The 15364-nt window shown below is 32.1% G+C and overlaps 3 protein-coding genes across 4 annotated transcripts; 2 read left to right on the plus strand and 1 right to left on the minus strand.

The window, feature by feature from the left end:
* Positions 1-4: 4 nt before the first annotated feature.
* LOC105835363 (protein RFT1 homolog) lies at positions 5-2869 on the plus strand. Its single transcript, XM_012678561.3, has 8 exons — positions 5-369; positions 575-777; positions 984-1170; positions 1244-1528; positions 1605-1736; positions 1804-1935; positions 1998-2498; positions 2585-2869. Exons 1-8 carry the CDS (start codon positions 310-312, stop codon positions 2741-2743), a joined length of 1659 nt encoding a protein of 552 aa, XP_012534015.1. The 5' UTR covers positions 5-309; the 3' UTR covers positions 2744-2869.
* Positions 2758-4338, minus strand: LOC105835364. The gene is made up of 4 exons (XM_012678562.3): positions 4143-4338; positions 3426-3487; positions 3191-3305; positions 2758-3115 (listed from the first exon to the last, which is right to left on the minus strand). The coding sequence occupies exons 1-4, from the start codon at positions 4175-4177 to the stop codon at positions 3055-3057; spliced, it is 273 nt and encodes a 90-aa protein (XP_012534016.1). The 5' UTR covers positions 4178-4338; the 3' UTR covers positions 2758-3054.
* Positions 4339-4684: 346 nt separating this feature from the next.
* Positions 4685-15117, plus strand: LOC105835362 (cytoplasmic aconitate hydratase). 2 transcript variants are annotated; one of them, XM_012678560.3, is made up of 15 exons: positions 4685-4790; positions 5380-5472; positions 5550-5716; positions 5809-5954; positions 6167-6560; positions 6743-6914; positions 7025-7242; positions 11025-11184; positions 11731-11951; positions 12131-12287; positions 12374-12609; positions 12940-13076; positions 13147-13294; positions 13884-14050; positions 14397-15117. In XM_012678560.3, the coding sequence occupies exons 1-15, from the start codon at positions 4784-4786 to the stop codon at positions 14647-14649; spliced, it is 2676 nt and encodes an 891-aa protein (XP_012534014.1). In that variant the 5' UTR covers positions 4685-4783; the 3' UTR covers positions 14650-15117. The 2 variants fall into 2 exon arrangements, with proteins under 2 accessions (XP_012534014.1, XP_012534013.1); XM_012678559.3 differs by lacking the exon at positions 4685-4790 and adding an exon at positions 4814-4980.
* The last annotated feature ends 247 nt before the right edge of the window (positions 15118-15364 follow it).

The following is a 15364-nucleotide window of genomic DNA, read 5'->3' on the forward strand; positions in this document are numbered from 1 at the left end:
TAGCATCGTGTAAACTACGCATGACCGTGCATTACGACGGGATTGAACGTGGTTACGTCACAAAATGTCATCACGTTGATCGCAGTTTTCGCCTCTCTTTTCTCGCAGTAACGGAATCAGCATCCTATGTAAACATCGGCAACAGAACCAAAAAGCCAAAAGATGATCGGCGAACGTTGTCCCGGTTGTCCCCACTGCAATCGTCTCACATAACCTTACCTAACCTCAAGAGGGCTGACCTTGACGTTTCTCCACGTTTCCCGGCGAGAATCTTAAATCTATTCATGTTTCTATCGAATCAGCCTAAAAATGCCACCGAATATTTTGAAGAGCAGTTTGGAGAATGCTTCGTTCAGCATTATATTTCAGGTACGCTGTTAAATTGGTGTTGCAGAAAAGTTCTTTGCAAACTCAAGTGCCCTAAAGCTCCTTCCATGGATTTCGCTGCACTTGGACCAGGTTTCCTTCCTCGACGTTCAAATATTTTGTTTGTTTTAATATGATTAAAGTCACCTACTGTTGTATTGTCAGATGTCACGTCAAGCAAAATTTCAGAAGGATTCTTCTTCCACAGATATTTTGTCGCTGCCTTACATTTGTCCTGAACGCATTTGTTGTCCGTCATGTGGGCCAGGCGATCCTGGGTGTCATTAATGTGAGACTACTCCTGTTGGAATCTATGATATTGTTCCTGTCACGCGAGCCATTTATGAAAGCATGTTTGACTAACACAGCAGAACATAATTGGGCACAAGTTGTGAATCTACTCTGGCTAACGTTAGTCTACATTACAAGATAATTCTCAGTACCTCAGAAGCTAAACTGATCAATTCTATGAAATAAAAAACAAAATTGATGAAATTGTAAAATTAATCGTGTGCTAAGAAATTGACAAGAAAGTGAAGTTGATCAGTTTGATTTTTGAAAAAAGCTTAATTTATTTCCCTTTAACAAAATTATATGAATTAATTAACATATTCTAGAGTACCCATATGTGTTGTGATGTCCTTCCTGTTTGGATATATTTGGCTGTTCTTGCTGTCCACTGCAGAGGCATTACCACCATATTACACATTTGCAGTTTGGGCAGTTGGACTATCATGTATTATAGAACTGTCTTCCTTAGTTGTACAATTAGCAGCGAGCGCATTTCTCTTCGTTAGGCTTAAAGTAAGGCAATGGAGACAGAAGATAAGACTCGAAAGAGACAGACGTTTCACTGTCATGCTTGTCCTTCTTCCAGATAATTTTGGACACAATTATGATTGTTATTCGCACCATGACGTTTGTCCCGCTAATATTATACCATCCAGAGAACGCATTACTCGCGTTCGGCATCGCTCAGCTTGTTGCGGCGATATTTTATACAACTAGTCATTACGCATACTTCCACCATCATATCGAGAAATTGAATAAGTGCTCGCAGAAACGGAGAATGTCTTTGAAAGACAGCAGCGACGAATATGTTATAAGGGAGTTTCCCTTTCGTGCTATAAAAGATTTTCTACCTGGTCAGCTAGAAAATGACGTATGTATCAACGCGATTGCATCGCTACATTACATTATTTTGTAAAAAAAAAACTAGTACAACAGTTATCCCATAGGATTCGTATCTTGATAGAAAATTAACTATCCTTACATGGAGCTTCTTCAAGCAAGGAATATTAAAGCAGATTTTGACGGAAGGTGAAAGATTGATCATGACTATAATGCCAGTATTAACATTTACGGAACAGGTTTGTTAATATATACTGTGATATCATTGCAGTCAGATACAAACTTTTTTTTGTTTTTCTCTTTAAGGGTATCTACGAAATCGTCAATAATATGGGTTCATTAGCTGCTAGATTTATTTTCCGTCCAATCGAGGACAGTGGGTATTTTTACTTCACACAGATTGTGAAAAGAGATAAAACTATTCCTGATCAAAATCCAGTAAGTATCAATTCTATATTATAAAATTTTACGTACATATTTATAAATTATGGTATTTTTAGGCGAAAGTACAAGAGAGTGTGAATGTATTGACACATTTGTGTTCCGTTGTTACGAGCATCGGTCTGGTTGTCCTAGTATTCGGTCAGTCTTACTCGAGTCTGTTGCTTTGGTTGTATGGTGGCTCAAAGTTGACCTTACCCTTACCTGTTCTCTTGCTGAGGACGCATTGTCTCGCCGTGTTACTGTTAGGAATCAACGGTGTGACCGAATGTTACGCTAACGCAACGGCCGATAGCGCGACTATAAACAAGAGCAACTTGATCATGATCTACCAGTCGGTCGCGTTCTTAGGCGCGTCATATCTGTTCGCTACCTGGTTCGGCTCGGTCGGCTTTATCCTCGGCAACTGCGTGAATATGAGCTTGAGAATCATACACTCGGCGATGTTTATCAATAAACGACACCAGGATACAGTTTATCGTCCATTACGCGGGCTGGTACCGAAGCCCATGTTCTCCGCATGTCTACTCGTCGCGGCGTTCGTTACTAATTTGTCACACGTAATGATCCTTGAATATGATTTTATATACTTATGTATACATGTTAAGATCACGCAGCATTAAGGTAATTTCTCTTACGATTTCAGGCTTACTTCTTCCCGACTAAAAAAGCGTTGCATCTACTGATTGGTATAATAATGTTCACGATTGTACTTATATCTTGGATATATGAAAATTATGAATTAATCAAACTCGCCACGAGCAAGTGGTACGAAAAAAGAAGCAAACAGAGGAAGAGCGACTGATCCTACAAGCTTTTATGTATTATAAATTAATTTATTTATAATTTATGTATATAAATCCAACTACAGATTCATCACAAGATCTTGTAAAATGTTAAAAGATCATATATAAACAGTTATTTTTTTCTACAACTAGTTGAAATTGATTATAAATTCCTACACAATGGAAGCTATTCTTACACATATTAAATCTTTTTTTTATTAACAATTTACATACACTTAACACCTAAATGATAAAATATTTTCTAAAAGATAAAAAAAGATCTTATTTTGGATATAAATAAGTTTCAACCATGTATACAACAGCAATTATTTCAAGATATATCTTTATATATAGCTCCGACTACAGGTTCCTTACGAAGTATGATACACTGTCTGAAATTGAATGAAACAAATTTTCATTTTACATTTGAAAATATTGCAAAACTGCTCAACTATTATTCTGCTTGCCTGTTATCGTTTTGAAGCGATACAATTGGCGATCCAGATTTTGGCTCCAGTTTTGCAACTAGATCTGCTATGGCTGCTATTAATCCAGCACTATCACTCGAAGCATCACCTTTAACTGGAAAATTTATTTATAACTGCTAAATTTGATTACACGTGAATTTTATATTTGCAGTTTTTCTAGTGACGTATAATCTCATTTCTCATTCTCTCATGATATCTTTGATGATTTATTTACCTCCTAAGCAGAGACCAGCGTGATCAGCCAAGACACAGCCAATAATGCCTTCTTTATCATATCTACAGGATATAATTTTATTACATATATATAATTGGTTAATAACAAAATAGGTAAGTGCAGCAATCATATGTTCTAAATAAAGGACAAATCTAAAAAAACTCAGTTTTGTTTCTACATATTTCTAAATTGGTTTGTGACTATCAGTCTGCATATTACGAAATTTTTTTGCAATTTTTTTTAAAACTGATTTGACTGTGTTGGAATAAAACAAAATAAAAATTATAATCCTAATAGTGATTTAAACAAATTGACATAATTCATAAAAGACAAATTAAATTATATTGAATAAAATTCCAAACAAATGTCCACTTCTATAAAAATTTGCTCATTAGTATGACATTAGATAATTAAACGCTAATTAGAAAAGAATTTCTTGTAATTGTTATTACATTGTTTGAACAATGTAATAATGTGTTTTAACACAGGGCAAAATTAAGTTTTGAAAAAATAAATATATTTAAGCTACCTAAAATAGAAAACTGTCCTTCATTATAAAATTTTATGATCACCATATAGATAGGTATAATATGTGTAAAAGACAGAACTGTACATATTGAGCAATATTCAATATTTATTATCACGACAGAAATTCGAAAACATTTAAAGTTTACATACGAGAAATGTTTCCTAACCTATACGTGACAAAACACTTACGTATCGTCCAGTGTTTTCACTAAATTTCGTTCCATCTTCAATTCTTGCGCGACGCTTGGGGAACCAGCTGACACACCAGATCCGTGCAATTTTCGCAAGAGATTAATTGAACGACTATTAAAGGAAGGACATGCAATGTTATCAGCTTATCACACGGATGCCATTAAAGTTTACGTCGCTGGCGTGACAGATCGCGCCACGCAACGCACACATACATGTACGTATATACCATGTGATCGGTGATCATGTACCCCCATGTATCCATGTACCGAGCGTCGCTTAATGAATTTCATTACTAAAGTAATTGAACTTTGTCCTTCCTCTTCGTTGTAATTCGTATTGTGTGAGCGAATTATGCACCGAATTAACCTGGGGGAGGTGTCACGTTACGCAACCTAACGAAGCACCGCGCTTTTCATAGTGCTTCGTTCTTTTCGTTTCTCTATTTTCGCACTTTATGAGAAACAGAGACGATTTATAACCGGAACCACAGGACCGCTCCGCGTTTGCGCAATCGCGTCGACGACGAATTGTCGAGTAATTCGCGTACCGCGAACATCGGTGTTTCTAGTACACTCGGTGCATGAGTCGCTATATACGTATCGTGCAACGAGGCCGACGTGACTTGTTCAGTGACAATCATGGCTGGTGAGTAGCGAGATGTGTGTCTGTTATAACTGTTATTTCGTTAAAAATTAAAACGTAAACAATCGAAGACAACGGATTTGTTATCGTGATTTCGTTAAATAAAACCGATATATTTCTGTAAAAAAATATTAATTCGCATATTCCTTGATAGTATCCAAACTTAAAGAATTTAAACTCATGAATGTTCTAAGTAAGCATGAAATTGCAACATGTGACGAATAAAACGTTTACAGTTAAAAAAATCTTATTTTTAAAAACTTATTTTACATATTTTATGTTTATTTAAACACAAAGAGCAGCGTACTTTTTAAATATTCATCGAGATGAACTTAATTATAAGAATATTTTAATTAATGACACAAGTGTGATACATAAAAAATATATTTATTTGACATTTCCATACATTTCGCATTTCAAAAATACAAAAACAGAAAAAATTTTATTTTGCTTTTTTATATAAAATTTTCTTTTTTAAATTTTAATGATATTGTAATAAAAATGTATAGATATAATTTGCCTTGTATTGTACACATTTTAAAATAATTTTTATAATGATAAACTATATATAATTATTATTGTCTTTTTTTAGGAGTAAATCCTTATAAGAGCCTGTTAAAAACCATTAAAATTGGATTAAAAGATTGCCAATATTATGATATTGGCAGTTTTGGCACAAAATATGGTAAATTTTTTTATCATTTGTTCTTGTGTAGTAGATTTGTAAATATTTGTAAATATATATACATTTAATGTTTACAGACAGACTACCGTTTTCTATTCGAGTTCTTCTAGAAAGCGCTGTACGTAATTGTGACAATTTTCAAGTAACAAAAACTGATGTTGAAAAAATTTTGGATTGGGAAAATAATCAGTCTCTTCAAGATGGAGTTGAAGTGGCCTTTAAGCCAGCGAGAGTTATACTACAGGTAAAAAATCCTTTTAAATTCTATATTTTATTGATTTTAGTCTTATTAGCTCAGAAAGTATATCTAATGGCTGTTTATTAAATTATAAACAGGACTTTACTGGAGTACCAGCAGTCGTGGATTTTGCAGCGATGAGAGATGCTGTAAAGAGACTCGGTGGTGATCCTGATAAGATTAATCCAATCTGTCCATCAGATCTTGTAATTGATCATTCAATACAGGCTGATTTTACAAGGAGGTATGGTTTATTGCTTTAAGCATGTTTCAATTTTGATAGTGATTAAGTTAAAGGTTATCATGTAAACTGGACACTATTGGGTGTGTGAGAAAAGTTTTACGTAATATACTTTGATAACATGTAGAAAAGAGATAAAGCAAGAATCTTTTCTTTGCTTTTTTTATTATGCCTATTGCTAGATGATTTATAAATTCAACTACCATATATTTCAGCAATGATGCCTTAAAAAAGAATGAAGAGCTTGAATTTGAGAGAAACAAGGAACGTTTTATGTTCCTCAAATGGGGTGCAAAGGCATTTAAAAATATGTTAATTGTACCCCCTGGAAGCGGTATTGTGCATCAAGTGAATTTGGAGTATTTAGCAAGAGTGGTATTTGACTCCGACAATTTCCTGTATCCTGACAGCGTAGTTGGTACTGATTCTCATACCACCATGGTCAATGGTCTGGGTGTACTTGGATGGGGAGTTGGTGGTATTGAAGCAGAGGCTGTTATGCTTGGTCAAGCGATTTCCATGTTAATACCAAAAGTTGTGGGATATAAATTGGAAGGAGCACTGAATCAGTATGCCACTTCTACTGATCTTGTTCTAACTATTACAAAAGTAAGATTTTTTGTCTAAAATAATTATTCAAAAAATAAAATTTTTATATTGATGTATTATATATTTTTATAACTACAATTTTACTTGTATCTTTAATAGATAAAGTTTTACAATAAAAATATATTTTGTATAATATTAAAAAGTATTAATTATAAGCTTATAAATTTATAACATTTTTGTAGAACCTTCGACAAGTCGGAGTGGTTGGAAAATTTGTCGAGTTCTTTGGACCTGGGGTAACGCAGCTAAGTATCGCGGATCGTGCTACTATTTCTAATATGTGTCCAGAATATGGCGCAACTGTGGGCTTTTTTGCAGTAGATGAACAAAGTTTGTCGTATCTCAAGCAAACGGGTAAAATTTTCTCTCAAAAATTATTTTCATAAATATTTTTTACAAAAAAATAGGATTACACTTCTAAAATATTTTGTATAATATATTTCTATATAATAAATATATTCTAGGTCGATCCGAGGAACATATTGACAAAATTGAAAAATACCTTAAAAGCGTACACATGCTAAGAAATTATGACGATCCAAGCCAAGATCCAGTCTTTTCTGAGGTGATCACTTTGGATTTGAGCACTGTAGTTTCGAGTGTCAGCGGACCTAAAAGACCTCACGACAGAGTTTCAGTATCTGATATGCAAATAGACTTCAGGAATTGTCTTGTTAACAAGGTTGGTGAAATATTTCTACATGAAATACATTGCACTTACGAGCAAATTTATTTCATCTGATTGTGTACTTTCTTTTTGTTATATAATATAACACCTAATAATACTAATTATATTAACAATACGTTATATAGAGCTTATAACAATACATGAATCTACGCTAATACAAATGCTCTAGAGAAAGGTGATTATTTAGTACATACAAGGGACGAATATTACCCAGTGACTATAAAATGTAAGCCAAACTGGATTATATCCATCCCATCCTGTACCTCTATTTCGTCGGCTAGAGCGAATTTGATCCCATTTTCTTTGAAAAAAAAGCTTAGCACTCTTTTGTTAGAAAAACGAGCATATAAACAGAAATGACAATGATCGACAGAGAACTAGGTAACTTGTTACTGTGATATGACCTTACATTAACATATCACAATAAAAGTTCCTTTGGACTCTGTGACTAAAAGTTATTTATATTTATTACGAAAATTTAATGTAATCAAAAGTGCTCATTTTTTTTAGAAAAGACGCCAGCGATTTTACGCATCAATTTAAAAGAGGCACTGTGATATGTTAACGCTGCATACTTGATACTGTTTCATATATATTAGCGATAATAGGATTAAATTGCTGCAAAAAGTATATCTATTACTGTTAATATGTCATCGTCGACGACGTCCCACGTCGCTGTATCTCGGACATTTTTCCTTTGCTGATCTAGCTTTATGATATTTCAATTCAACATATAGTCAGATCACCAAAGATAAATGAATAAGATATGAAATGATTTAGACGATATCTTTTGCCATTAAAGACGAGTATATGATCTAGTCACGAATTCTCACTTGTGTACCAGTCACATACTCGACTCTAACAGCAATACTTAAGAGAACAATGTGCACGTGGCTGTGTAAACGTTAGAAGTATAAGGATTTGATATTGGATGCAATCATCACCCGGTGAAGTTTCCATTACAACCTTACCGGATACGATCGCACCCAACAACATAATCCTTTATGCAATACTAAATCGACCGAATTTATGAATCCTGTTCAATTCTTTATTTCAAATGTTGAAATGGGATCAAAAAAAGTTTTATTATTTCATATTATTTTAGGAAAATTGAAAATTTTACTTATTAAATATTTCTTTAAATATCTAAAATTGTTATCTTATATGCGATGAAAATAATCAAAAATTATACGAGTGCAATTACTCACAATAATTATTTGTTGCTAATGTCTCTAATGTGATTACCGATATCTATTTATCTTTGAAAAATTACAAACCACAAATTATATTTTTACAATACAGTTTTATCAGCAAATCAGATGAAGAGGATCGCATTAACAAAGAATTCGATGCTTGAGCTTATTTTAAGCTTGCATTAATAATAAATAAATTGCTGAACTGCTAATTCCTTTGATTGCAGTCAGATTCTTTTGAAGCCTTTGGGAATTTGCCATAGAAATTTTTACTTCTATTTCTGATTTTTTATATCTGAGCTCTTATTAAATTTATCACTAATAACTTATTTTTAACACTTCAACTCAGTTAAATAATTTTCAGGAAATTAAAAGTAAAAATGTTTTACAACACTGTATTCTGGATTACCGTTGAGCACATTTTCTGCGGCAGAAAAGCATACGAAATGAAAAAAATGTTTATCACGCGAATATTATATTTAACTCGCGGTCACATCGAGAAAGTCGCGGTCTTAATCCGATAGGCAAACCGCGGCGAATGATCGCTCAACGGACAGAAACAATACCTGTTTAAGAACGTACCGATCGATTTCTATTCGAAATGTTAAACATTGGCGTCGCGTTACTTGGCCTATGACAATTAAGATACAAGGCCAAAGAAACTGATCCACGTGAATCATAGAGCAAAAAAGAGCTAACTTCTTTCTTCCGCGTGAAATTCAACTTTTCTTCGATTAAGATTAATATTGAAGATCAATGAGATACTTATATATTCTGAATATTCGAAGCTACATTGATGGAAACTCAAAAAATTTAGATTAAAGACGTATCAATTTTTTAAATTAATTTAGAATTATCTTTTCAACAACGGAAATTTTTAATTATATTACATTTAAGAAATTTTATGAAAATTAATTACAATTTTGATATTTTGATGTAAAATTAAAATATTTAATAAGTACCAAGTATGGAACATAAAAACGAAATTAGAGTAAAAGAATAATATTATAAATAATATTGTAAATATAAAGACTCAAAGAATATCAAAAATTGAAGAACAAAAATCACATTTGTAGTTATATAAATTGTTATAATATTAATTAGACTATTTATAATAGACATTTTTTATATTTGTTTAACCTTGATCTTTCATATCAATTTGATTGGTCTTAATGTATTTTTAATGTCTATGAGAAAATTTTTTGAGAATATTTAATCATTATTAGACTACGGAACTGCATTATCGTTGATTTCTATAATATAAAATAGCTGTAATAGAAAAAAGAAGATACGAGATTTTATTTAAAATCAAAATTTAAGTAAACACATGTTTATCTTATTTCAAATATTCCGATTACTATGTATCAGAAAAATCTTATATTCTCTATACATAAGGACACTAGCAAGTATCAGATTGCTTTATCACTTGGAATTTTTGATATTTATGATACAGATCGATGAACTGTTGAATATGGTCTCTTTTATTCTTTAGAATGTTGGAGAATATAGGAGAATGCGTCTGTAGTACTTAAACGATTTATGAAGAAAAAAATAATCGTACGCACGTACCATTGATTGATCGATCCGTCCACCTCGTCGGAGAAGACAACAGTCTTTGATCACACTTCGTATAAGTTCTGGAAGACGTATTCAGAGCTCGTACTGAAATTGCTGATACAACATCCTACTACATTCGTTTTGCAAAGCTCACACATTTCATTGCAAATGAGCCATCGTTTGTCGCGTATGCTGATATATAGAAAGAGCTCGGATTTCTCATCAAGGCACAGTGTCCAGGGTTTGAAAAGGGACATGTTTACGGAAAATTAAAATTTTCTTTAAAAGCCTTTAAAGAACCTGATGATTCTATATAATAATAATATTGTAGCAAATGGTTGATTGATTATTTGAGTATTGTTATGTTAATTAATAATTAGCATGCTAACAAAAGTATTTGCATTTTGTGTTGAGCACATTTTGATTGCAATTAACGTTAAATACTTTTAAAGTACTTCTATAAAATAGAAACAATATTAAACAATTAGTAATATTTATAAAAACACGAACAAATTATTATTTGATATAATTGCTATAATTAAAATAAATATAACAATAAATATTTATATTATTGTTGCATTTATTTAAAAATATCTTATTAATCTGCATTTATCATTTCTTTAATATTTAATAACGTATAACCTATTATTTTTTCTTCTAAAAATACTTGTCATTGTTGTATCGTCACTATTGGATTGTGCATGCGTGAGGTGAACACGAGGTCATAGACCTCGTGATTGCTTAAAGATCGTTGCGAGTTCGTGTTGCTTTTTCAGCAAATTATGTATCGGACAATGAATTCATATCATTCGATCTTGGTATTAAACCTGCCAAATTTATGAGACAATAAATAATGCGAATTGGTTTGGAATAATAAATCACCTAAAAAGAAACATACCATTTTTAGCGTATTTGCGAATTTTAGGCTTTTCAGAAAGGATATAGTCAAAGAAATACTATATTAAGAGATTCAAATACAAAAAAAGTAATATAAATGCATAACAGAATGATGATTCTTTGTTACAGGTAGGCTTCAAAGGCTATGGTTTAACCCCAGCAAAAGTAGAATCTGTAGGGAAATTTAAATACGAGGAAAAGGAATACGAATTGAAACATGGCTCGGTAGTCATTGCGGCTATTACTAGCTGTACAAATACCAGCAACCCTAGCGTTATGCTTGGAGCAGGTATATTATGAATTTTTTTAAGAAAAATCTTTTTTTATATTTAAATTATTACGGTTACAGATACAATGTTTACCATTTTATCACTTATTACATTGACGCAAAGAATTTGCCGGAGGATATGACATAGCATCGATTTGTTAATGCTATTTTGAAGACCTAAAATTATCGACATTTATTAACGCATTATTACACGAATTCTTAAATTTTAAAAGTGGATTTAACTCCAAATGGAATTGAAAATGAAATTAATGTTTTAAAGTAGTCATTATTGAGATAGCTATTATTGGCTTAAGCATTTTGTCTATCAGAAAAAATCTTATTTTATAATTTAAAATTTAGATTAGAATGATAAGAAATAAAACATTGTTGCATAAGAGTGAAAAGAAAAAATAACTAAGTTTTATTTTTTTGTATTTTTAATGGAATTTTTAATGGGATATTTTATTAGCAGCACTACTATTTAATCGTGAAAAAAATATAAAGTACAGTTTTATGAAAATTGGATGTTGTAAATTAAGATGTAAAATTTTCTACTTTAATACACAGGTCTTCTTGCTAAAAAGGCAGTGGAAGCTGGCTTGAGCGTTGAACCGTATATAAAAACGTCGTTGTCACCTGGCTCGGGAGTCGTTACTTATTACCTTCAGGAAAGCGGAGTGATACCATATCTGACGAAGTTAGGATTCGACATCGTGGGTTACGGATGTATGACTTGTATTGGAAACAGCGGACCGCTTCCTGATGCTATAGTCGAGGCTATTGAAAAGGTAAAGTACTTGATCGATTTCGTATTTAAATTCTACCTGTTCTATTGATTTTTGCCAAAAAAAATAATTCAATAAATGACATCGATATGAAGTAAATAAAATTGCATTTAAAGACATTAAACAATAATGTTGCATATAAAGCAACACTTATCGTTAAATACATTGTGTTTTGCTTGTAGAATGAACTCGTTTGCTGTGGAGTTCTGTCAGGAAATAGAAACTTTGAAGGCAGAGTCCATCCAAACACCCGAGCGAATTACTTAGCATCCCCGCTTCTAGTAATAGCCTATGCCATTGCTGGTACTGTGGACTTTGACTTTGAAAAGCAGCCACTGGGTAAGAAGTAGAGTCCTTTTGTAGAGTCGTTTTGTTGAGTATTGAGATATAAGAGCATAACTTATGAGGGTTCTATTATTTTCAAGGTCACAAAGCCGATGGCACTCCAATATTTTTACAAGATATCTGGCCAACTAGAGCGGAAATTCAAGCTGTCGAGCAGAAATATGTTATTCCAGCCATGTTCAAGGAAGTTTATAGTAAGATCAAGCATGGTAGCACCAGTTGGGCAAGCTTGGTAGCACCTGATGGCAAGCTATATCCGTGGGATATTAATTCCACATACATAAAAAATCCACCCTATTTTGATAACTTGCAAAAGGTTAATAGATGTATTATTTCTTATTCCACTATCCTACTATTCTATATCAAACTTTAATCTGATTAAACAATTTTTTAATAAACAAAATTTAATTTTTAAAATTTTTAATATTTGCTTTTACTTTTTGAAAATTATACGTCGTCGCCTATTTAGAATATTATTCAAGTATTCTGTACTTATACAAAATCACGTAAATTATGTTAAATAATAGTAATCGGACTGAAAAAAGTCTCGAATTATTTTTTAGCGCTCATATTTATATTGTGTATTAAAGAACCATTATGCTCTTCTATTGTAAAATATCTTTCTGAAAAGTAAAAAAATTTGCAGGAGCTGCCTCCAATAAAATCAATTACGAGAGCGCGAGTGCTCGTAAATCTTGGAGATTCCGTTACAACCGATCATATAAGCCCAGCAGGCAGTATTGCGCGTAATTCACCAGCAGCGAGATATCTAGCTAATCGAGGGTGAGTTTAACATTAATAAAAGTTATGAAAACAACGCATTAGCTGAATTCTTGATAATCTTTATTTCCAGTTTGACACCGAAAGATTTCAATTCTTATGGCTCACGCAGAGGAAATGATGCTGTGATGGCACGGGGTACATTTGCGAACATTCGTCTCGTGAATAAATTTATTGGTAAAGCGGGGCCACGAACAATTTACATTCCAACTAACGAAGAGGTATACGTTTACTTTTTGCTTTGTGAATTAATTTCCCTGCCGCTAGTTAAAAATTCGTTTAATATTAATCAGCTTTGATCTTCATGATGGGTCATACGTATACATTTTGCATATTCTTTTATATACAGAGTGTCGCAAATTTATTCGTTAATGGCATATTTCTGAGATCACTTCGACACGAATATAAAAATGTCAAGGTTACAATAGTTTTTAAAAGATTTAGAAATGAAAAATCTAACTCCAAAATTTGCACACACCGGTGTAGCATATTGCACAAGTGCATTAAAAATCAATATAGAAAATAATCACGATGTCAAATACACACACACACACACAAAGTATATATGTATGTAGTTAGATTTTTTATTTTTAAACTCTTTACAAGTTATTGTAATCTCGATATTTTGGAATTAGAATTTTTGTCTTGAAATCATCTCAAGAATTTCTCATTAATGTTATCACAGTAAATCTGAGTTACTTGTATTTAAATATATTGAAAACTGCCTACACATTATTTATAAGGAACAGTTTTAAAATATATATTTTTTGTAGCAAATGTATTGGTAACAAATAGTTAAATGTTATTCAGATGGACGTATTTGATGCGGCCGAAAAATATACGAAAGACGGAACGCCTTTGATCGCTCTGGTCGGCAAGGAATATGGATCTGGATCTTCCAGAGATTGGGCTGCCAAAGGACCGTATCTACTTGGTATTCGAGCCATCATAGCAGAATCGTATGAAAGAATACACAGGCAAGTGTTCTTCAAGTTATCATTTATTTAAAAATTCAAGTATGTTTTTATTAAATTTTAAGGTATATTTCTTTTAAAAAAGACTTATTAAGAATTAATTGTTTAAAGTAAATGATTTTAAATGAAAAATACTAAGATTTTTATTTTAAAAGAAATCTTGTTTATACCTCTGTAATATACATCTATATATATTTATGGACTTGGTTAAGTGGTGTGAGAGTGAATGGTGGTACCAGTATAAGATAAGGTGTGGATGGATGCAAGGTTAAGGTTTCTAGTGTAAACCAAGTTCCTTCTTGGCATTGTATATACTTGAAGTAATAAAGATTCTTTTATTTATTTGCAGGTCCAACCTTGTGGGTATGGGCATTATTCCATTACAGTATCTTCCTGGAGAAAATGCTGAGTCCTTAGGATTAACGGGTTACGAACAATTCGATATCGTGATTCCCACGAATTGCCAACCTGGAGAAAGGATCACTGTAAACACAGACAACGGCAAGAAATTTGAAGTAATTACACGATTTGATACAGAAGTTGACTTGACTTACTTCAAACACGGTGGTATTCTCAATTACATGATTCGAACAATGCTTTGATGAATATAATGTGAACAAAAGAATATAAATAACTCCGTTATAAAAGAACCTGCTTACTTAATGAGATACTTAATGTTGGTTTTGGGATATAACATGTATCTCTTAAAGATCGAGATTTAAATACGCTAAAGAGATGTAGAAGTAAAAATGTATTCAAATACTATTATATTTAAATGCCTTTTCTTTCTTTCATCTAAAATGATTAACATTTGCAATATTTGTGTACAGCACGCCATTGATTAATATATTTATTTCATAACATTTCGAATTTTTGTTATATTAAGTTTTAGTAATCCAAAATTAAACGAAGCACAATGTTCGTTAATCCAATAAACTCGCTGCTGTCGTTCAAAAATTTTTTTTTAATATTTTATATATCATTACGTGTTTTATATACATGGGGAAAACTATATTGTCTTCGCTTTTATGTATACATCGCAATAATAAATTGCTGCAATGTTGTTTCAATCAATTGACTTTTTATTATAAAGGATAATTCTTAATTTTAATTATGTTAACACAAGTGTGGAAAACAATGTCATATGAACACATGTTCATATATAAATTACAGCTATAAGGTATTGGCATATAATTATATACATCACAATTGTAATTCGTATCATTACAACTTATAATAAGGTAATATTACTGTTTTTATAAAACGCACCAATTTGTACGATAGGGTAAAAGCCCCGATTACTATGTCCCTGGTTTT

The sequence above is a fragment of the Monomorium pharaonis genome, chromosome 1, assembly GCF_013373865.1.
Source record: "Monomorium pharaonis isolate MP-MQ-018 chromosome 1, ASM1337386v2, whole genome shotgun sequence".
NCBI classification, from domain to species: Eukaryota; Metazoa; Arthropoda; class Insecta; order Hymenoptera; family Formicidae; genus Monomorium; species Monomorium pharaonis.